This window comes from Myotis lucifugus, unplaced genomic scaffold (assembly GCF_000147115.1).
Source record: "Myotis lucifugus unplaced genomic scaffold, Myoluc2.0 scaffold_720, whole genome shotgun sequence".
Taxonomy (NCBI): Eukaryota; Metazoa; Chordata; class Mammalia; order Chiroptera; family Vespertilionidae; genus Myotis; species Myotis lucifugus.
Window position 1 is genome coordinate 49350 of NW_005871768.1, and position 23471 is coordinate 72820.

General features: G+C 46.9%; 1 protein-coding gene across 6 annotated transcripts; it reads right to left on the reverse strand.

The window, feature by feature from the left end:
* Positions 1 to 12: 12 nt before the first annotated feature.
* Positions 13 to 23471, reverse strand: SZRD1 (SUZ RNA binding domain containing 1). 6 transcript variants are annotated; one of them, XM_023746686.1, is made up of 5 exons: positions 23361 to 23443; positions 7035 to 7136; positions 5757 to 5806; positions 3702 to 3953; positions 13 to 3089 (listed from the first exon to the last, which is right to left on the reverse strand). In XM_023746686.1, the coding sequence occupies exons 1-5, from the start codon at positions 23409 to 23411 to the stop codon at positions 2987 to 2989; spliced, it is 558 nt and encodes a 185-aa protein (XP_023602454.1). In that variant the 5' UTR covers positions 23412 to 23443; the 3' UTR covers positions 13 to 2986. The 6 variants fall into 6 exon arrangements, with proteins under 6 accessions (XP_023602454.1, XP_023602453.1, XP_006105808.1 ...); XM_023746685.1 differs by having other exon boundaries at positions 3702 to 3956; XM_023746688.1 differs by lacking the exon at positions 13 to 3089 and adding an exon at positions 4611 to 4737 and having other exon boundaries at positions 3816 to 3953; positions 23361 to 23459.

Below are 23471 nucleotides of genomic sequence, written 5' to 3' on the forward strand. Positions count from 1 at the left end.
AGGACAAGGCTCTGACAAGTTTAAAACATGTATTTAAAATACAATTTATAAAATGCTTAATCTGCCGACTCAGGAGCCTGCGGTGCGGGGTGGGGTGGGCAGCTGCCCGCTAGATCAGCAGAGCAGGACTGCAGGGGTGCAACCCTCCCTCCCATGCCCTTCTGTTCAGACACCCAAGGGGCCCATGTGCACCCTTGGAATCACATGGCCAGAAAACAGGACCCCACAGGTTTCCAGAGTCTCTGCTTAGCAGGGAGGCTGGGGTAGCCCTACCGGCCCGTCCCTGAGCAGAGCATCCCCAGATGGGGCAGAGCAGGGTATGGCTGGACTGGACAGGGCAGGGCGGGGCAGTGGGCTCTGGAAGGGGCTGATGGTAGCAGATAGGGTGTTGCCTCCTGCCTGCAGGTGGGGAGCACCCTGATTGAGTGGGCTGAGAAGGGTTGGTCACCAGGCCCAGACCCCCAGCTCCTTTGGTTATAGGCTGACAACAGAGTAGTGGCTCATGGGAAGCAGTTAGCTGGAAGGTCTGAGGCCTGGCTCATGGGGTCAGGGAGGAGCTGGGGGAAAGGGACAGTACCATGAAGGCAGATAAAGGGCAGCAGCCTCAGGTTTCTGCCCCCCACAACCCCCTGGGGTTTTCTAAGCCAAAGCCCGCAGCTTACTTAAAAACTTAAAAAAGTTAAAAAAAAAAAGCACTTAAGGAAAGTTACAGACAACTACCAACACACACACACACACACACACACACACACACACACACAACCACCCCAAACCGTTCTCCCATCTCCCTTCCCACCTCCCCCAACACAATAGTTCACTGTTTTCGTTTTTCTTTTTTAAAAATTTGCTACCTCTCCATCTGGGAAGCCAAGGAGGTACAGGCACACAGTGGGCAGAGCCCCATCTTTGGCCAGAGGGAGGTGGGAGCACCAGTCCCTACTATATCCTCGTCCACAGACACCCATCAGCCAGTCTTCCCTCTGGCTCCATTAGGGGAGGGGGGCAAGAACAGGCTGTCCCAATGGCTGGGCAATCAGCACTCTGGCCTTTCCACCTGGCCGACCTCTGTGCCCTTCTCCAACTGAAAGGACAGTCTCACTTTGGGCCAGAAACCACTATGACATGAGGGATGGACACTACACATTTAGGATGAGGAAACTTGGTCAGGGCAGTGGAACTATAAAGACAGCAATCAACCTTCTCCCTTGCCCACGCCTGGAGGTAATTCCCTGCCAGAATAGTCTATGGTCACAACTCCACAACCTGTAGGTTCTTACTGACTGAAGCTCTGTTCCAGCTCCGCTCATAGACAATTACCTGGCTTCACACAGTTACAAGACTGTGCTGCGGACTAGTTGCTGATTCAACTGGCAGCTGGCCCTTCCTTCTCAGGGGAAAATGTAGTGGGACATGGCTTGCTGAGCCTGGCCTACATTCCCACAGGGCAAGGCCAAGAGCCAGGAGAACAAAGGTAGAGTGAGACTCCAAAACCTAGCTTGCCACCTTGGCCACCACAAGCTGCTCTAATCACAAAAACATCACACCCGCCACTCCAAAACTCATCCACTGAGTGGGAGGCTGGCCGGCTGGCTGAGGGATAAGGCGCAGTGCAACAGAAGAGACCAGAGAAAGCCTGAGAGGGCCAGACTGTACACACAGAGCTGCTCTGGGCAGCTGCCCTCTTAGTCTCTTCCACCTCAAGGAGCCAAAGCAAATCCCTAGGCTCCAGGGACAGAGGGGAAACTGCCTTCATTCCAGGCCCTTGCTCTGGAAAAAGGGTGAAGGGTAGCCTAGGACTATGGGGAACCAGTCTGTCATCACCAATCTGCAACGCACAGCTTGTCTTTCCCCATATGTATTCAGAATGGCCTGCTCCCAAGGTAGCGATTTCACAAAGGAAATGTACCAGCTATAGTTGCCGAGCTGCTGCCATCACTGGAGATGGCACTCCACAGACACCTTCTGACCACACTAGGCAGGAGGCTGAGCCCTGGAGCCAGACCCTCTCCTGGCTTTCCTTGTGCTGACAGCAAAATACTGAGCAAGCCTCGCATCATTTACTTCTAAGCTCAGGAGTGCAGTCTCACTCCCTGCTCTCTTCTAGAAGTAGCAAGCCTGGCTGGTAGGGAACCACCCTGAGGGGGTTGGGAAGGGAAAGTCTCTTCACTTTCCCTGTCTCCCAAAATACTAGAGGTGGGGTTGGCACCCTCCCCAGGCTCTCTGAGCCTATAGAACGAGCCCAGTCTCCAGGTAGGGCCATGATGCCCTGGGACTTAGCTGGGGGGAGGGAGGTATAGGCATGGGGTGCTCATCTGTCCTGGCGGCTACAGAGCCCTGCCCCTTTTCTGGGCGGCAGTAGGAATACAGAAGCTAAGCTCACCAAAAACCTATTGGTTAATGTTTCTAGTAAATTTCCCAGAAACATTTTTAAGTAGACTACCAAACTACCCTTTCTTAATTAAAAATTCATTAAACTGCTAAAACCCTTCCCATGCACTTTTCCTTGCAAATCAGTATTTGTATAAACAAACAAAAATAGGAAGAAAAAAAAAAAGAGGATAATTTTCAAATGGAACTTGCTTTTAAGTGACGAAGACATGCACTTGGGGGTGGGTGGATGGGAGTTCTCATTTGTTTTGAAATCCCAAATTAATGAGCATGATAAACTGTTATTGCTGGCACTGGCTTTACCCCAAGTGGCCAAGTGGCACTGTCTGACTCTCTTAAGTCCCCTAACCCCCATCCTTTCCCTTTCCATTGACTTGGGACAGCCCTTGTAGACATGCCAATCACAGTGGGAAGGGGGAAAAGGGGGAGGTCACAGTGCATGGGGTTCAAGGTCACAGTGGGAGGAGCAAAAGGGATCACAGTGCAAGTTAATCAGGTCCTTCCCTCTGCTCAAGTCCAGTTGTCTGCCACGGCAGTGCGACCCGTGGCGGACGACCCAGGAGGTGGTGACGGCGGCAGCATTCTTTCTTGCCCACATTTATCTGCGCTGTTTGAAGCCTTGTGACCCATCAGGACCCAAAGGCTGTCTGATCACATTATTGGGCTGCCTGCTGTCTTCGGGTTGGGAGATCCTGGTTGGCCTGAAGGGAAGAAGATCAGAGGGAGGCCTGAAAAAGGATTGAAAAGAGGACCCCAAATCTTAAAACCAACCACCCCTGCAGCTGGGGCAGAAGTCACCATGGCTATTAGCCGACTCTGGCTCCCTGAGCTTGCTTCTTTGGCAAGTGGACTCAGAGCACCTCCAGGCTGGAAAGCTCCTAAATGGGGCAGGTGGCCCATGTCCACCTCTGGCACCTGTAGCACTCGGCCCCCCGGTCTGACCATCATTCATCTGGAGGCAGGGGGAGTGCTCAAGGGCCAAGCTGTCCAGAGGCAGTGACCATGGACAGTAAGTACATCCTTCGCAGAACCATAAGCACAGACTTTCCAGAGCGTTGGGCCAAGGTAAAGACTCCTAACCCAAAGCTCAATAGAGTGAGCCAGCACCTGCCACTGCTTTCCTCCTGCTTCTCTGCAAATCATGTGGTTAATGGGTGACTGATATTACTGTGAAAGACTAAAGGAAATGGACTTTTTCTTCTCTGCCAAGTGAATAGTTAGAGAGACAATGGCTTGCAGCCAAGCTCTCTTCTCCTCCTCCTCCTCATGGCCTGGTGGGGTGGTCCACAGTCAGCCCTGCCAGCTACACTCACCTGTCGAGGATGGGTTTCTCTTGTTCCTCCTCGGGGCTGGCGCTGCCCAGGATCCGCTTCCGGGCTTCTGCGTACTCTGCCTCCCGCTGTGCTAGGGACTTGACAGGAAGGGCTGGCCTGCTGGTGGAGTTGGGGCTGCTGACCACACCGTTGCTGGTGGGCCTCTTGAGGATGCGGATCTGTGGGGGGGGGCCGGTGGGAAGGCTATCGTCCTGAATCACAATGGGCACTTTGGGAGGAGATTTGGATTTCCTGCTGACAAAGAGCAAACACAGCTTCACAACTCCTATCCTTGATTGAAGAGGCCCCATCCATGTCCCACACCCACTCCTGATCACTTTCCTCCTCCTACACCTATTTCTCCCCCACCCCCCCGTTTTTAATTTATTTTTACTTTTTTCCACCTCCAATTTCTATTCATTATTCTCTGGCCTCTGACCAGACATCAGAATTCTCATTCCTCAGGAAGGGTTTCTCAAAGAGCAACCTTGCCATAAGCTCACACAATCCACAGGTCTGCTCCTTAGACCTAACCCCAGGCAAAGAGGCTGGAACACCATCTCATTTTCTTGGACTTCTATTCATGTTCATTACAATTACATCAACCACTCCATGGCCCCTGTGGCAAAATATTTCAGGTCCAGAATCCAATGACTTCTGTTAAAATCCCAACTTCCCTATACAGATCAGAGTGTTAACAGGCTGGTGTGGTGGGAGCCCCTTAGCTTGGGGTCAGCAAAGTGTTTACTCCCAACAAGGTCTCCCACCACATGTGCTCAAACCAAACTACCAAGGAGCCCGCTCCGCCATCCCTGCCTGGCACCAAGACAGGATTTACCAAACTGCCTCAGCCTTCTGGTAAGTGACTTGTGCCTCCCAGAGACAAGCTCCACCAAACAACTGGATCACCTCTTCAGAAGAGCTCCTGAGCAGAGACCCCTCCCTCACCAGGGCGCTCTGGTATGCTGCACGCGGCGGGGTTGGGGTGAAGGACGATCCTAGAAACAGTGCTTGGCAGTGGAAGCATTGTCCAAGGCTGGTGGATGTGCACATCAGGCGATGTGTCCACAAGGAGAGGTGGAAAACAACATAGGAAGGAAAAGAAACAAAAGCCACAGGGGAAAAGGGATCCAAGCAGGAATGACCACCCCTTAACAGCCACCAAGATCCTCCCCAGAGCCGTCAACTAGCTTCTCTTCAGAACCGAACAGCCCACAGGGGGCTGTCAGTAGACTCTTGATTGTCAGGAGGGGTAGGCACTGGAGGAGCCCAGCTGCTGTCAGGGGAACTAAAGTAAGTTCTGGGCAGGACAGGAATGGCATGGCAAGGGGACTGTAACCAGGTGTTAGTGTAGTTGCTGAGATGAGCAGACAGACAAGGAGCCAGCAATCTGATCTAAGAGGAAGGGAACCAGGAAAGCTGCTGGGCGGGCAGGTGGGGAATATCTGTGCAGCCCCTTAGGCAAGTCCAGAGAGGCCCTCTCTTCCTCCTTCCTTCCCTTGTCCCTGTGGGAAGCTGGCAGGTTACCTGAGCCCAAAGACAGACTGCTGAAGTCACCTTCCACCTGCTTTGGAAACCCACTGCCTTTGCTTTGAAGCTGGGGGATGAAGCTATCTCTCAAGGTCTAAGAAGTTCTGAGAATCTTTTCTTCCAGGATACCCCATAACGCCCTAAGCCACCGAGTCACAGAAGGCCCAGAGAAATCATCTGTCCAACCTCCTTATGGTAGAGAGAAAGAAACTGATGTCCAGACCAGGGGTGGGGGGTGGGGGGATCGTCCCAAACATCAGAGCAATTGGGAGCAGAGCCAGGCCTAAACCCAAGTCTTCTGACTTGTCACCTCCCCACTTTCATCAAACCACCTCACACAGGGTGCGCACTGAGGGAGGAAACTCCAGCCTCACTCCCAAACCTCGAGCCACCACATGCTTGAGGGAAGGATTCACTGCCCAAGAGCCTGACCTGCAACCCTAAGAGCCGGCTGGAGAACACCGCTGACTGCCCAGCTCTCAAATGGCAGAGAGCATGAGTCCTCAGACCAGACAGTAGCCTTACCTCTCCTTTTGTGTGATCTTCAGTTTTTTTTCCAACCGTCTGTCTATTTCCTAGAGGAAAAAAATGTATATAAAAAGTGGAAAAAAATCTCTCTCAAATAAAAACTTACGCCTTTATTTTCAGAGCTAAGGGCAGTGTCCTCTCTGGCCAGGGACATGACTGTGTCCTTCGAAATAATGGACGCGGAGCTCCCTTTACTAAACTCTGGGGTCTGGGGACCTGACTCCTTGCGGGTTCATCTCCCTCCGTTCCCACAGCCGCAGTGATAGTTCTAGACCTCATTACTCAGCTGGGTTCTTTGCATTGCCTTCCACTAGTCTCCTGGCCTCCCAGCTGTCCTTCACAGAGCCACTCAAATCACCTTTCTAAACACGTCTGATTGTGTCACTTCCCCACTTAAAATACTTCAACTACTTGACCGATCAAGTCCAAGCTCCTAAGCACACCTCACCCAGACCTTTATCTTTTGTTTCTTTTTTACACCACAGCAACACTGAGCTCTTACTAACCCCCGGAACCTAGGGTGCTGGTCCACCTGCATGCAATGTCCTCCCCCTGCAAACTCCTTTTTATCCTGCAAAACCCAGCATGGCTGTCCACCTCTCCTTTGTAAGGTCTGTGGTCCCATATAGTTAAATTGCCTGCTCCTCAGAGATAAGGTCTCCCTTTTTCATTCCTTCATGTATCACATTTTATTTTATTTTTTTCACTGTCATGGATATGAATTGTCTGTAATTAGCACCTAGCAAAAGGCCTAGAACAAAACAGAAGTGGAACTCAATGGCAGTCTCAAGCCTCAGACCCTCAGCACCAGGAACTCCATGAAGCCTACACACTGGAAGCTGTGGAACGAGCACAGACCAGACGTCCAGGCTCCTTGGTTGACCCGCCGCTTTTTCTTACAAAACGTCCCAACTAAACTATCTTCAGTGACGGCAAGACCATCTAGATCAGTGGTTCTCAACCTTGGCTGCACATTAGCATCACCTGGGAATCTTTTTAAAATCCTGATTTCTGGGCCTCATCCTCCGGAAATTCTGTTTCTTTGTTATGGGGTGAGCCCACAACATTAGTAACAAAGAAACAGAATTTCCGGAGGATGAGGCCCAGAAATCAGGATTTTAAAAAGATTCCCAGGTGATTCTAATGTGCAGCCAAGGTTGAGAACCAGTGATCTAGATACTGGAGAGGGAAGAAACTGTATGCAAAATTATGTACTTCTCTGGAGAGAAGATCTGTAACAGCAATTCTCCACCAAGGCTGATAGTGACCACCAACCTTGCAAGTTTGGCATTGTCTGGAGACATTCTGGGTTGTCACTACTGGAAGGGAGGTACTTCTGGCATCTAGTGGATACAGGCTAGGGATGCTGTGAAAATCCTATACTAGAGAGAACAGCCCCCACAGCAAAGAATTATCTGGTCCCAAATGTCAGTAGTGCTGAAGTTCAGAAACCCTAACTTATAAGATACATGGGATTTTCAAAGGAGTATATTACTTGCAAACTTTTAAGAATCACTGCCTTAGTACAAAGTCTTTGAAATTTGCTGAGATCACCTCGGGGCCCAGTGAATGGCCCATATGCGCTACATGTCCTGAGAATGACTGTATTCTGCAGTTATAGGTGCACTTCAAGCTGGTTAACTGTATGGTTCAAATCTTCTAAATTCTTACTAATTTGTTTGAACTACTGACTATGTGAAGGACCAGGAATTATTCTTTCCAGTAAATTAAGGTTTATTATTATGAAGTGATCATTTTTTGCCTTAAAATCTATTGTTTAGGCCTAAGCTGGGTAGCTCATTGACCCAATCGATACACCAATGTAGCAGGCTCGATCCCCAGTCAGGGCACATACAAGAATCAACCAATGAATGCATAAGTAAGTGGAACAAGAAATCAATGTTTCTCTAAAAATAAATCTATTGTTTAGTATTAATAAAGCTGTGCCCATTTTCTTTTGTTTAGTATTCCCCTGAAATATGTTTCTCTTTTAGTTTTCATCTTTCCAATGTCCTTATTTTTGTCTCCTATGAACAACATGAACCTAAACTTAAATCCAGTCTGACAATGATACTCATTTCGATTGGTGTTAAGTTGTTTAAAATATTTTGTTTTATGAAAGACCCAAAATATATTTAGGCAAGCACAGCAGACTATATTCTGAGGGTAGGTACCATGAACCCTCTGGCTAGGAAACCTCTAGAATGGAAAACCTCTCACTCAAACTTTGGAACACAAGGTGGTACCCAGTGACTGTTTACTGACAGAATGAAAAAGGGGCACCTAGAGGCAGGGAATGACCTGGAAGTTTTCTGTGAACTGACAGACACTCAGAGAAAATCTATGCCAAAGCACAGTTTGTCAGAACTACAATTCTAAGTTTTTTTCAAAATTAATACCAGTGATATTGCCTAAGTAAATATTGTCTAACCTTAGTCTAATGTCCATTACCTTTTAAGGGCTTTTCAAGGCTTACCACAAATAACTTATGGTTTTAAAGTTTCACAATGTATCATTTTGCTCCAGTCTAAAAATGACACTGCCTATTCAAGTTCCTCCAAATAAATGCAAAGTTTACCATGTGTGGGATTTAGGTTCCCTTAGATACCTTTAAACAGGGTTAACACTAAATGCCTCCACAGGCCAGTAACCAAACTCCGTACGCAGGGAGCACAGTGGGGAAAGGAAGGGGCTAGCTACAAAGGCACCAAAGGGCACTTGCTCTGCTATTTTAGGAGAAACCTATCAAGATTTTAAGGGAAAGCTATACATTTTTAAACTTTGTTACATGAACTCTTGCTTTCATATCACTGTGAGGGCCAAATAAGACATGTAGGCAAATGGGCCCAATACACTAGCTGATTTTTTTTAAACTGTGGTAAAATACACATTACATTAGCTCAATTTGAGGGGCCTCATCTACCTTTCCTCTCTAAGGTCCTAGGGAAAATAGGGAATCTGCCCAGACCCAGGAAACGGAGCCTGAGTGCAGAAAAGCCCTTTAAGAGGGCAGATGGGCCGTGTCTAAGTAAATGTGCCTCTGTCCCCAAACTAGAACATGACCAGCATCCTTGGCATGTAATATAAAACTACTGGCTTTAAAAATAATGCCTACGCCCTAGCTGGTTTGGCTTGGTGGATAGAGCGTCGGCCTGCAGACTGAAGGGTCCCAGGTTCGATTCTAGTCAAGGGCACATGCCTGGGTTGCGGGCACAATTCCCAGTGTGGGGCGTGCAGGAGGCAGCCAATCAATGATTCTCTCTCAACATTGGTGTTTCTATCGCTCTCTCCCTCTCCCTTCCTCTCTGAAATCAATAAAAATATATTTTAAAAAAATAAATAAAAATGCCTACATCAATATGATGCTTTATGGTTATCATACACTTTCCCACTCATTTTCTGCTCACACCAACCCTGTGTGATAGACAAAGTAGCTTTTGTTTGTCAGATGAGGGTGATGTGGCTCAGAGAGGTCAAGGAACTTACCCAAGGTCACAGACGAGGCACCGAAGAGGTAGCCCTAGAACTAAAGCTTCTGGAGCCCTAACCCGGTGCTGCTCACAATTGCTCAAATCCATGGAAATGCTGGTAAAGCCATTGATCCTCACTCCCTCCGCTCCCCTGAATTCCACACTGCCCCCTGGCACTCTAATAACTAACACTCCCATCAAACTCCAACCCATCAGACAGGACAGGTTATCAGAGCTGAGGAATTCTTCCATCAGATTAGAGTGGCATATAAACCCGGCAGCTCTGGTGGAAAGCTGATCCTGCCATCTCCAGATGGTCACTGGATACCAGTGAGCTCAGAGCCGTCCAAGCAGGAGAGGGAGTGCTCTGCCAGCAGCGGGAGAGGGCACTGCATCTCCCTCTGGAGTCTATCCAGGTATCATGAGTCAGTCCGTTCTCTACTTGGATAAGGACTGGCAATTAATCTGCTCTCAGACTCATTCTCTGAAGAGCTGGATCGAATGGAAACTCTCCTACAGTGTGCACTACAGGAGAATATCCATCTTCTCCAGAGACGAAAACAGTCCAATGGGATTAAAGAGTCCTCAATGTTTTGTGAGGAAGTATCTAGAAGTGGGCCCCAACAAGGAATCGTACTACGGAAGGGCACCTTCTCCTTTTACAAGGATGCAGAGCCCCAGCCCAAGGTCAAGGCTCCTCCTGTGTTAGAAGCTGAACCTCCATGGCTAGTGAAAGAAAGCCATAAGCTCATCACTCTTTGACTCTGCTCTGAGGGTCATATGGCACAAGGCAAGTGTCAGGGCATAAGCACATCAGAGGCAAGGTGCTAAAAAAGTTTGATTTCCTATGGCTTCTCCTGGGAAGACTGCTTTTTGCCAAGTAGCACTGGGCACACTGCAGAAGCGAAGGAGTGCTCTGTGCTTTGGTAAGTGGGTGGCCTCCTTTCCTTGGGTCAAAACCCTAAACAAAAGATCTGTTATCAAACTCAGGTATCACTTGCCCTGTGGGGCTACCCCTCTACAAAAATGAGAGGTCTACTTCTTGATCTGAGAGAAAAAGCGAAACCAGAGGAAAAAGTGGAGGCAGGACATCATGAAGTACCTTGCGGGAGGAAAGGAGAGGCCACAGCCACAAGGTGAATGAAATCAGATGTTAATACCTGCAAATTCAACTCACCTGAGGAAAAAGCACAGCTTCACTGCCTGCTGCTGACCTTAACCTTGCAGTGATGATGCTTGTGTGAGCCTCTGGCAAAAGTTAGGGGATGGAAGCATAAGAGGGGAAGAGCAAGGTTGGGGACTCCTCAAGCAGCCTAATTTGTAAAATAGCCACAATCTTCAAGAGGAACAAAGGAGACAGAGAACAGGAATGTATCTGCAAGGGCAGGCAGATTACAATGACAGGGTCACTCCTGTAATAGCAAGAGATGGATGAAGAAAGAAAAAAAGGTAAGGAGAGAAGAGAAATAAACAGGCAAAGTACAAAGTACAGCAAGTACAGCACCATCACAGATGTCCTGTCCAGTCCTGAATGTTCAAGAAACAGATTTTATCAGTTCACCCAGGGGTGATGAAGCCCTGGGGACTGATTCAAACGAGCCAAACTCACAAGAGAGAGAGTGAACGAACCTAAATCTGCACCTGTTACACTATGGTGGCGGGACTGGGTGCCTGACCTGCTGCTGCCTGCTCCGCAGGGCCTCCTCCATGGTGCCAAAGGAGCAAAGTCCTACTCCACCATCGCACCCCTCTCTGATAACCAGAATCCTCTGGTCATCAATGCAACTAACAGACCCCTAAGAATCCAAGTCATCTTGTAGTGAATGGAAGTCTAAGAGGCACCAGCTGAGTTAGAAAATAACCCCTTTTTATCAGCAATAGTTACTATGTAGCTTTTCTCAGATAATTTGCCTTTGTCAGTTTGCAATTCAGAAGATGACATTTTCTGATTTTTCTCTCAAACTCAAGGAATAGGGAATCATCTTGCGCTCTGTGAACCACTATGTCCCACAGGCTCATATGGCCTTGTCCAGCTCTCCCAAATTGGGAAGCACACACCTACAAGTAGGGGCTCTGCAGAAGAAACATGAGCCCTGAGAGGAGAACAAGGTTGACTCTCAGAGCCAGAGCCTGACAGTCCTGATGAACACAATGCCACCATTTTAGAAAAAAGTAGCCTGGCCGGTGTCGCTCAGTGGTTGCGTGTCGACCCATGAACCAGGAGGTCATGGTTTCATTCCTGGTCATGCCTGGGTTGTGGGCTCAATCTCCAGTGAAGGGCATGCAGGAGGCAGCCGATCAATGATTCTCTCTCATCATTGATGTCTCTATCTCTCTCTCCCTCTCCCTTCCTCTCCAAAATTAATAAAAACATATTTAAAAAAAGAAGAAGAGAAAAAAGAAGTTCCTGTGAAGCAATAGAAGACAGAAATAACTTCCAACACAGCTTGGCCCTGAACTCCACCATAGCAGGCAGTGCCCATGCTGGTCCTAATTGCTTTAATTCTTGGACAGGACATCAGCACCCATTCCCTTGGCTACAGGGTTGCTTGTGACAGGGTCTCCTGGGAGAGCGGTCTCCCCAGCAAAGCACCTATGTCTCCCACACCACGCATCTGGATGGGATTTGGTCTAAAACTATCAGATAGGTCTCGTCTGGCTGGCGTGGTTCAGTGGTTGAGCGTCGACCTATGAACCAGGAAGTCACGGTTCGATTCCCAGTCAGGGCATATGCCTGGGTTGCGGGCTGGATCCCCAGTGTGGGATGTGCAGGAGGCAGCCAACCAATGATTCTCTCTCATCATTGATGTTTCTATCTTTCTCTCCCTCTCCCTTCTCAGAAATCAATAAAAATATATTTTAAAAAAGAAAGAGAAAGAGAGAGAGAGAGAGAGAGAGAGAGAGAGAAAGAAGAAAGAAAGAAAGAAAGAAAGAAAGAAAGAAAGAAAGAAAGAAAGAAAGAAAGAAAGAAAGAAAGATCCTTGTACCTGAAAATGCATCACTGGCTATTTTCAAGTCCAGATGTACAATCCATAGAGACTTTTCTAAACAACTCTCACATTGGTTAGTTTAATTCTGGTTCATCCCTGTCTTGTTTCTCTACGTCAGTGGTGTGGCAATGTCCTGCCCGGTAGGGCTGGCCATCACCAGTGCTCCTGCTTATCCTACCTCCCCTGGCTAAAGCACCAGTCACATCACGCCAGGTTTGATTCTACAGTGATGCTTCAAGATCATCACCAGGTTCAAAGAATTAACTCAACTCCTGAGAAACATGATTGGGTAAGTTAAAAGAAGTAGAATTCGTAAGTTGAGAGACAAGAGGATCTACGGGGGACATCTAGGTCATAAATTCATCAGCTGCCTTTTTAATATATATTCAAGTTAGTCTGTTTGAAGGTTCCATTCACTGATGTTTCTATCTCTCTCCCTCTTCCTTCCCTTCTGAAATCAATAAAAAAACATATTAAAAAATTACTTAGCCCTGGCCAGTTTTGCTCAGTGGATGGATAGAGCCTACAAACAGAAAGGTCCCGGGTTCGATTCTGGACAAGGGCACATGCCCAGGTTGGGGGCTCAATCCCCAGTGGGGGGCATGTTGGAGGCGGCCAATCAATGATTCTCTCTCATTGTTGATGTTTCTATCTCTCTCTCCCTCTCCCTTCCTCTCTAAAATCAATAAAAAAATATAAGTATTTAAAAAAATAAAAATTTTTCAATTGATTTCACCTATTTCTTTATACTTTTTGTTGTTGTTGTTAATCCTCACCTGAGGATCTTTTTCCATTGATTTTTATAGAGTGGAAGGGAGGGAAAGAGACATGGATTGGGTGCCTCCCGCATACGCATCAACCAGGGCTGGGGGTGGAGCCTGCAACTGAGGCACATGCCGTTGACCGGAATCAAACACAGGACCCTTGAGTCCTCGTACCAACACTCTATCCACTGAGCTAAACCAGCTAGGAGCCCCTTTTTTATAACTGAGGTAATTTTCATGTAAAATAAAATTCACTCCATCATATTGGCCCCCATTGTTCCTCAGGTAAAACAAACACGCTCCAGTCCGAGGGCCTTTGCACTGGCAGCTCCCTCTGCCTGAATGCACTTCTGCCAGCTTCTGCGCAGTGTGCACTCTCACTTCCTTCAGGTCGCTTTGCCTATCTTTATTTGAGGCCGCCTCAGACTTTTTTTTTACAAAATGGCACCCCTGCCAGTCATTTTATATGCCCTTAATCTGCTTTATTTTTCTTCATTGTGTGTGTGTGTGTATAGTACACACATGTATATGTATATATATAAATAGAACATTATTGTTTATTGTCCATCTTTAGTGACTAGGAAGCCAGAATATGAACTCGGTCTATCTGGGTCTGAAATCAGAGACACTATTCATATTCAAAATAAGAGCTAAGGCTGCCTTAGGAATTTCTCAGCAGTGGTGGTGGCAGCAGCATTCTCCAGCCAGAGGTATGTGTAAGGAAGACATTGTGTCCTCCCTTTACCACCTCGAATCCTCACCACAACCCCTGGGATATACAGCAGCCTTGCGGGATGCTCTGAAGTTAAGTGATTTGCCTAAAGCCTCTCAACTAGCAAGCAACAGAACTGAACCCTAAACCTCAAAAGGAAAAAGGAAAAAGATTCGGGAGAGTGGCTGGGTGGCCACAGGAATGAATAAGGTAGGATAAAGGCTGACAAGTAATACCAGCCTGCCCGCACCCAGGCCAAGGAGCAGACCACGAGCTGAAATCGGAAGTCCAGATCTTAAATCTATGAAGAGTACCCACAAGGATATAATTCTTCAGCAGAGAACAGGCCTAACAATTTAGATGTATCCTAGGCTGGAGGGCCTCAAAAACTTTGTAACTGCCATATTGAGACAGTGTATTGTTCTGCTTTGAGTGACTCTTCAAAGGGTCTCCATGAGGCAGGGAATCCATACAGCCAACTTTACCTTAAAGAAGTGGAGCATGCCTGGCCGGTATTGCCCAGTGGTTAGAATGTCAGCCCTTGCACCCAAGGGTCGCAGGTTCGATTTCCAATCAAGGGCATGTACCTGGGTTGCAGATTCGTCCCCAGTCTCGGTTGGGGCACGTTTGGGAGGCAACCAATTGATGTGTCTCTCTTACATTGATATCTCTCTCTCTTTCTCTCTCCCCACTCCCATTTTCCCGCACTCCCAATCTCTCTAAAAATCAATGCAAAAAATATTCTCGGGTGAGGATAAACAAACAAGAAGCAGAGCAGGGGTGGGAGTAATGGTGGTGAGCCCTACCTCTGGAATAAAATAGGGGATAAAGTCTAATGGGGCTCCTCTTTCTTCAGGTTCATTACTGTTTTTCCCCTTTTGGTTTTCAAACAACACTAAGTAATGCAACTCTTAGAGGAAACAGTATATTAGCCCTCAGCCAGTCTTAGGAACTTCCCACCCTAACCGGACAGAGGCCACACTGTCAGTGAATGGAGAGCAAGGGAACAATGTCCCTCACACTCATCTGCCTGTGAATGATGCATTATTTAACTCTCAACACCAGGCAAGGCAGATCCATCCAATTTTACAAATGAGAAAATGAAGCTGAGAGAAAGGTAGTCAGTGATTTGTCCAAAAATCAGACCTGGCATTTGAACCCTGAACCTAGTCTTCTGATTTCTATTGCCATGGAGGAGGAAAGAGGGTTATTGACTAGTAACCCTTGCTATCTTTTATAAAATGAAGACAGCAAGGCTCCTCTCCCATAAGAAACAGACAAACAGATTTGGGGGATGGAACAAAGTCACCATACCTTCTCCCCACTACTAGGTTTTATTCAAACACCCAAGGGTGCAGTCATTGAAGGTACTCAGCAGGGACAGCAAACAATGTCTCCAGGGCCAAGCCAATAAACTAAATGGCTAAAGCCAGCAGAACAGGACACAATAGGTAACAGATAGTAGCATGGGAGGGGGTAGGGAGGGGGGCTGCGGAGGAGAGGAGAGCAACTGAGATCCAGGTAAAGGTATTCAATACTTAAGAAACAAGCCCCCAAAATCTTAGGCCAAATACCCAAGGACTGCCCGTCTGCAACTATAGATATAGAGAGCCTAAGATAGTAGAGTTGTTAAATCTTCTCAAGAGAGCGGAGCAGAAATTATTTATATTGTCTCTTTCCACTGGCCAGAAGTTAAAAAGTTATTTCCCATCTATGGTCAAGATTTCAATCAGCGTCTATCTCGCTTGCAGTCACTGATCTTACTATTACAACTAACAGCAGCATTGTCCTTTTGGCTCTTGAGTTCAAGTTCCTCAAGAGACACAAAACTTAATCAGCTCATCATCCAGGCTACAGAAGCAGGGGTCACACTTAAGCCTAAGAGAAACAAACAATACTTCAAAGGAACTAACAACTAAGCATACTAAAGCACTTAACTATGTAATTATCTGCTGAGAAGCAAAGGTAAACAAACTATCCAAAAAAGTCACTAAGAGTGAAGCCAACAGCCAGGGCTGGAATACTTCTTGTGATTTCCTCTCCCAAACACTATGAGCAATAGAATCTACACCCCAATTAGAGCACTGAGACTGAATGGAATAATGAATGTAAAACTGCAGTCTACCTGGCCTATAATGAGCCCTCAAGATGCCATCTAAAAAAGGCCTGTGGGCCTAGCCGGTGTGGCTCTGTGTTGAGCATGGACCTATGAACCAGGAGGTTACAGTTCAATTCCCGGTCAGGACACATGTCCTGGTTGAGGGCTTGATCCCCAGTGTGGGGCATGCAGGAGGCAGCCAATCAATGATTCTCTCTCATCATTGATGTTTCCATCTCTCTCCCTCTTCCTTCCTTTCTGAAATCAATTAAAAAAAATACAATAAAATATAAGCCTAACCAACGGGCACAGACAACAGGGGGGTGAGGGCATGAGTGGGGGGGGGGGCAATGGGGGGATAAGGACACATGTAATACCTTAATCAATAAAAAAAAAGAAAAAATACAATAAAAAGGGCTTATGGGATTTGGGAGCTTGCAGGCTTATGGGCAATGTCCATTCACCGTGAGATGTGCAACTAGATAGCAGAAGCAACTGACCTCTGGAGGGTCACAAATGCTTTTAAGAAGGCCAGAACATGAGGGGTGGGAATCTGGCTCTCTAGGTCAATGAAGAGAGGTGGAAGTTCTGACCTTTCCAGGCTCCCGTCATCACTGCCCTGTACAAGCTCATCTAAGGACCATGCCCCTGAAGAATGTAATTTTAACAGTACATATTTATTATTCCTTTTAGAAAAGAATTACTTATTGCCTGTGTTCATTTTATAAGGGAGCTTTGGTGTGGGGAGAGGATGACCTACTGTGAGGGACTTTTTGAAATATTCTACCCTCAGTGATAATAGTCTTTATCTACACTGGATCACTATTGGGATTTGTTGCTAATTGTGGTAATTGGTAACATTTGTGGTAGTTGGTTTTAACCTTTATCTTCACATCAATATCCTGCATAGACCTCACATTAAAGGGAAGCATGCTTGGCAGAGGTTAGCAGAGTTAAAAACACTTGGGAAGAGAAATCTCTACAGTTACTACTTTTAAAAAAACCAGTTCATTCTGCATTTTGGCCACAGATATAGTAGCTAAACTCAATCTTCTCCTAGGAAACCAACAAGTCAGTAGTTGTCCTGACAGGAAAATTTTCTATTCCTGTTGGGAAAGTATGCAGGAAAGAACACACTACACCTTGTGAAGGCTAGCTACCTGATACAGCCAGAAACTGCCGTGTGTGTGTGTGTGTGTGTGTGTGTGTGTGTGTGTGGCGGGGGCAGGGGAGGGAGGAGAGCACCACAGTGTAGAGGTGGAAAGAAAGAGTATGTTGAAGTCATCGGATCTAAATAACAGCACCTTTCTCTTGCAGAATTTTACCAAAAGTTTTAAAACAATCCACTAAGTGCTTTCCTGTTATAGAAGGGAAAGCAAGAAGGCTTGTGACTGCCCAAATTTCCAACTCACAGCAACCATGGCAGCTCTCTTAACAGTCAGAGCATGCTGGGAACAGGCCCCCGATGCAGCCTCAATGAAAAGAGCTGAGAAGTTACTAGTGAAAAGCCATTATCCTCCTTTCTTTGAAATCACAGTAAAACAGATCTTTTTCCAGAGCTCCAGGGACAGACTGCTTAACACAATCATGTCTAAACTGGCCAATTGCTTTATAGAAAGCCCCCTCGGAGGACTTCACAGTCTCTAGCACTCGATCTTCCCAAAAGGACCAGGAATAGCTTAGAAATGGCTCCTTCAGGATTTGTGCTTTCAGATACACAAATCTTAAGTGCTTTCTTTACTACAAAGACAGGCATAAAGAAATCAGCACCAGGCAGCCCTGAAATAACTGTTAATTGCCCACTACCCACAGCCACTGTACACATTCCATAACGACAGCAGCTACAGGCAGTGTTGAAGACTCCTCTAAGTGTGGTTGTAGCCATGCTTCAGAGAGAACGGCCTCTTCCCTAAAGAAAGAGAAGTAAATCAAAGTTCTTATCTCTTACATTAAAATCTAACTATATCACTACTCTGCTTTAAAAAAGAAAAAGAACGCCCTAGCCGGTTTGGCTCAGTGGACAGAGCGTCGGCCTGTGGACTAAAGGGCACTGGATTTGATTCCGGTGAAGGGCACATGCCCAGGTTGCAGGTTCGATCCCCAGTGGAGGGCGTGCAGGAGGCAGCCAATCAATGATTCTCTCTCATCATTGATGTTTCTATCTCTCTCCCTTCCTCTCTGAAATCAATAAAATATATTAAAAAATAAAAAAGCCTTCAAAGGTCCCCTCTGCTTTCAGGAAAAGCCCAGCTCCCCAGAACCAAGTACAAAGAGGCCCTTCCCAATCTGGCCCTGCATACCTCTCTGGCCTCATCTCTTTCCACTCAGCCCTGCCAACACCCTACCCTCCAGCCAGAAGGAAATACTGGCTCTCCCAATGCTGGATTCTTTCCTCTCGCTGCCTCCTTGCCTACGTAGGCATCGGCCCTACACTCTACCTGTTCCTCCCAAACTTAATACTGCTTAAGTCAACTGGTCCTTTGAATCTTAGTTTAGGCACCACCTTCTCTACAAGATGCCAGCCATGGTACCCCATCTATTCATCTTCCAAGTTGGTGCTGCCTTACCTGTCTGGCCCTCCACTGGACTGTGCCCAAGTGCCTGGTACACAGTAGGTATTCAATGTTTACTGACACCTTCTACAGGCTTATACCTAATCAATGATGTGGTAAAGTTCAGCTGAATGGCTCAATGAAGGCAGAAAGTAAATCTGAATTCTTAGTCCAAAAGACTGGTCATCCTTTAACTTACTTTAGATGCATTACCTTCTAATTGCTACATGACTTGCCTTTGTAAAAAAGAATAAAAGGCAACTATTGAGATGCAAGGAAATGCTTTACAGTACCTACCAATCCAATTTCATTTAAGTACCACCTGCCTTCCCCTAGGACTGGGTTATCTCATTACCAACAAGATGGACTAGGAAACAACAGGATACTTACAATAAAGCTTCAAACCAACAGAAACAGAGCAAACAGTTGATACAATTTTGGGGGCGAGCACAAAGATAACTTCCAATTACAAAATGCTCTATTTGTCCCTTGAGATGTGCTTAAAACAGAGGACACAATTTAGAGTTAGAATCAATATTAACTCAACTTTGTATTTGCATTTCTCCCAAAGGCGGTATACTTTTAAAGAAGCATTTCCTAAGTTATATTTCTTTTTTCCCCCCTTTTAAAAAAACATTTTTATTGATTTCAGAGAGGAAAGGAAAGGGAGAGAGAGAAATATCAATGATATGAGAGAATCATTGATTGCCTGCCTCCTGCATGGCCCCTACTGGGGATCAAGCCCACAACCTGGGCATGTGCCCTTGATCGGAATCGAACCTGGGACCCTTTGGTCCACAGACTGACGCTCTATCCACTGAGAAACACTGGCCAAGGCCTAAGTTATGTTTCTTGAATTGTCCTTTGATTGGGATGTAACTCCTTGGGAGGAAACAGGTAAAGGCACAATTTTATATTAGAGAAGCATTCACCATACTAACTAAAAGCAAAAAGCTGCCTATTTACAGAATATTTTGGGTGTTTCTCAAATTTAGTCTTCCTGGAATGACACAATAGTACTGTACTGAGTATTCTGAAGATATGCAGGAAACCATGACCTCAGGAGTCCTGACAAGAGAGAAATTCTAACATAATGTCAACATTTTTGTGTGAAGGACAAGGATCACCAAAAGCCTCTATTTTCCAGGGTTACAACTGTCTCTGGATTTCATAAAGTTTGAATGTTCACTTGAAGAATTAGTCAACAGTCCTGGCCGGGTGGGCTCAGTTAGTTGGAACATCATACTGTACACCAAAAAGTTGCTGGTTCGATTTCCGGTCAGGGCACATAGCTAGGTTGTGGGTTCAATCCCCAGTCAGGGAGCACATGGGAGGCAACTGATTGACGTTTCTTTCTCTCTCTCTCTCTCTCTGATCAATAAAAACATATCCTGCCAAGCCAGTGTGACTCAATGGTTGACCATCGACCCATGAACCAGGAGGTCACTAGTTCAGGGCACATGCCCCAGTTGTGGGCTCAATCCCCAGTATGGGGCATGCAGGAGACAGCTGATCAATGCTGTTTCTCTCTCATCACTGATGTTTCTATCTCTCTCTCTAAAGATCAATAAAAACATATTTTTTAAAAAAACCACCATATCCTCATGTGAGAATTAAAAAAAAAGAATTAGTCAACAGCTCCCATTTGCTAGTCCTCTTGCCACTCAGGTTTGGTTTTTAAAAAATATTTTTATTGATTTTTAGAGAAAGAGGAAGGGAGAGGGAGTGACAGAAACATCGATGTGAGTAAAACATGGATTGGTTGCCTTCTGCACAGCCCCTACTGGGGATAGAGCCCGCAATTTGAGCATGTGCCCTGATTGGGAATTGAATCAGCAACCTTTCAGTGCATACACCTGTCAGGACTCAGGTTTTTTGTTGTTGTTGTTTTGTATTTGCAAGGAGGGAGTAACTTAATGTTCATTACCATTTATCAATTGGGAGGTAGGGTAACCTGAAGCTAAGATTAAACATGCAACTGAAAGACATGTACTAGTCAGTTGGTTTCCCAGTGATGGAATGGGTACCACCCCCTCCAATCCCCCCTCCCTGGTTCCTCTCCTTCAAAAGTGCACATTTATAAGACCCTTTGTGAATTTTTAAAAGGGAATTAAATTCAAGAGAGCCCTCAGCCCTGGCCAGTGTTGCTCAGTTAGTTGAGCATTATCCAATGCACCAAAAGGTCACCAGTTTGATTCTCAGTGAGGGCACATGCCCAGGTTTCAGGTTCGATCCCGAGTAGGGGGCATGCAGGAGGCAGCTGATTGATGTTTCTCTCTCACATCGATGTTTCTCTCTCTCTCTCCTTTTCCCTTCCTCTTTCTAAAATCAATAAAAACATTAAAAAAGAGAGCGCCTTCAAATATAAGTCTGAGGTAAACACATTAAAAATGAAAGTTAATGCCCAACTCTCAAGTCTTCCCCAGGTCCCCAGGCAGCAAAATACTAGAGAAAGAAAACAGCTTTGGAGTCAGACAGGCTTGGGGTCAAATCCCAGCTTCCCTACTCATTATCTGCGTGACCTTGAGCAAGACAGGTTACTGCCTAGACTCAGTTTACTTGTTTATAAAAGAAGGATAATGGCCCCGGCGCATTAGCTCAGTTGGTTAAGTGTTATCCCAAATGTCAAGGTTGTAGGTTTGATTTCTGGTCAGGGCACACACAAGAATCAACCAATGAATGCATAAATAAGTGGAACTACAAATCAATGTTTCTCTCTCTCTCATCAAAAATTTTTTTTTAAAGGAGAATAGTGCCTCCCCAGATTGTTGCAATGGCTCACTTAAATAACAGATAATATAAGGGATCTTGCATTTTGGTAGTTACTGCTCAATGATGCAAAGTTTGGGTTCCATCTCTGTACCTAGAACTTTTAAAGGGTTTTACTAAAGTAAAACATAGTAGAAAGAATACTGGACAAGCACCAGAAATTTTTAAGCTACACCTTACATCTCTGGGGTTTAGTTAGCTGTAAAATGCAGTACTGGGCTAGCTGATCTCGAAGCAACTTACCCATCCTGAAAACTAAAGTAATCCCCACTTTCTGAATCCTTCATTCACTTTTGTTTTCCATTTTCTTACACCTTTCATATAAGAAATTCATGTCCCTTCAAAATAGATGGAGAAAAACAAAGAAAGGCTAAGATGCTCAAGAAATTGATCATTTGAGTCACATTCAAAATGTAGGCCACGCTTTTCCGCAGAGGGCTGGCATGAGGGGTGCCCGAATGATTCACTCCTATGAGTGGTAGGCGATAGATGCCTCTACCGGAAATTTTGCATTCTCTGGCACAAAGTCACTGCTCAGCACACACACTGCCGGGCACACAGCAGACACTCAAAAATGTTTGTTCACTGAATAAACACCCAGATGTCACCTGCCGCTCCCGGCAGCATCTTTCAACTGCTCTCCTTACTCAAGACAAATTCCAAGGATGATAGTCGTCCCTAAGAACTGTACTAATTACTTTTTGAACGCATGAATTCTTCAAATTCTCAATCATGATACGTGGACAAACACACACGGTGAAGGAAATGCTGAACCACCAGAAAAAAAAAAACTTCAAAGCCAAGTGTCCACATTCCCGGATACACCCACCGCTGCGAGGGTCATTCTCTCGGCCTCTTCCCGAGCTGACCAGCGCCCTGAAAGGCACTTGCAGAGGGAAACGCAGCTCCCGTGCGGCCCTCGCCCCTCTCCCAGCTCGGAAACCTCTAAGGCAGTGGTTCTCAACCTTCCTAATGCCGCGACCCTTTAATACAGTTCCTCATGTTGTGGTGACCCCCAACCATAACATTATTTTCGTTGCTACTTCATAACTGTAATGTTGCTACTGTTATGAGTCGTCATGTAAATATCTGATATGCAGGATGTATTCTCATTGTTACGAATTGAACACAATTAAAGCATAGTGATTAATCACAAAAACAATATGTAATTATATATGTGTTTTCTGATGGTCTTAGGTGACCCCTGTGAAAGGGTCGTTCGACCCCCAAAGGGGTCGCGACCCACAGGTTGAGAACCGCTGCTAAGGTATTTGTCACTCGAGCCTGCCCTGAACAGACACAAACACAAGGAGGCCAAAAAAGACATCTCCCCATCTCCCCACGGGTCACCATGAAGCCACAGACGCTGAAAAGGCCCAATGAATCAGGGACCCAATAGAATTAGGCTGCTCCGGCTTGGGATAAGCTCCTTTCCTACAGCTTCTGGAAGTCAATGAAAACTCCCCAAAGCAAGGCGAGCACTATTTCCCCTTCTTTTCCCTGGAATGCGGCTACTTGACGCTGCACATCGCACCCCGCCCGTCTCGACCCCGGCGAGCACACTCCCTCTGGGCTCAGATCGCTGGCTGGGTCCCCGGGGAGACGGGCTGCCCGCTGGGCTGAGGGTCTTTCGGGCGGAGTCCCCTGGGGAGACCGGTTCGCAACGGGCTCTCAGAGTAAAACCGAAAGGAAAAAACCCACGCTCGCCCACCGTGGCGGAGAGCGCAAAGCAGTGGGGGATTTTTAGTAGAGAGTTGAGGGGCCCAGAGACTATTTCCCTTCCTGCCCCTCTGCGGAGCCCGGCATGCCGCCCCGATCCGCACACCACCACCACCACCCCCTCCGCCCCACCACGACACAGTGTCGCTCCTCATCAAAGCACATGAACTTTATAAAATGGTGCCTCAGGCGAGAGTCCGACGGGAAAGGAAGGGTCAAAGGGGCCCGGGAGAACGAGCGGGCGCGGGGGCCCAGAAAAGAGGCCTTGGGTGGCGGGTGGGGCGCCCCGAGTGACGCGCACGTCGGGGGACGGAAGGAGGCGCACCGGGCAAAGGTGGAGGGAGAAATGGAACGCGGCCCCTTTAAGAGGCCTTCACAGAGCTCAGAGACCGGGGGCCTCTCCACCACCCCCGGCCCGGCGTGTGGGGCCCTTCCTTGGGGATAACCAACCTCAGACCCACTCCCTGGAGGCTTCCTTCACGCCGGGTCCCTCCCGGCCCTGCCCCAGGGCGGCGGCTCCTCCTTACCCCGCTGTCTGCCGCCTCCTCCCAGCTCTCAGCGACCTCCTCATCTTCCATCTTACTCGCCGCTTCCCCTCCTCCCAACCCCCTCCCCGCGCCTGCGCCCTGATACGCGCA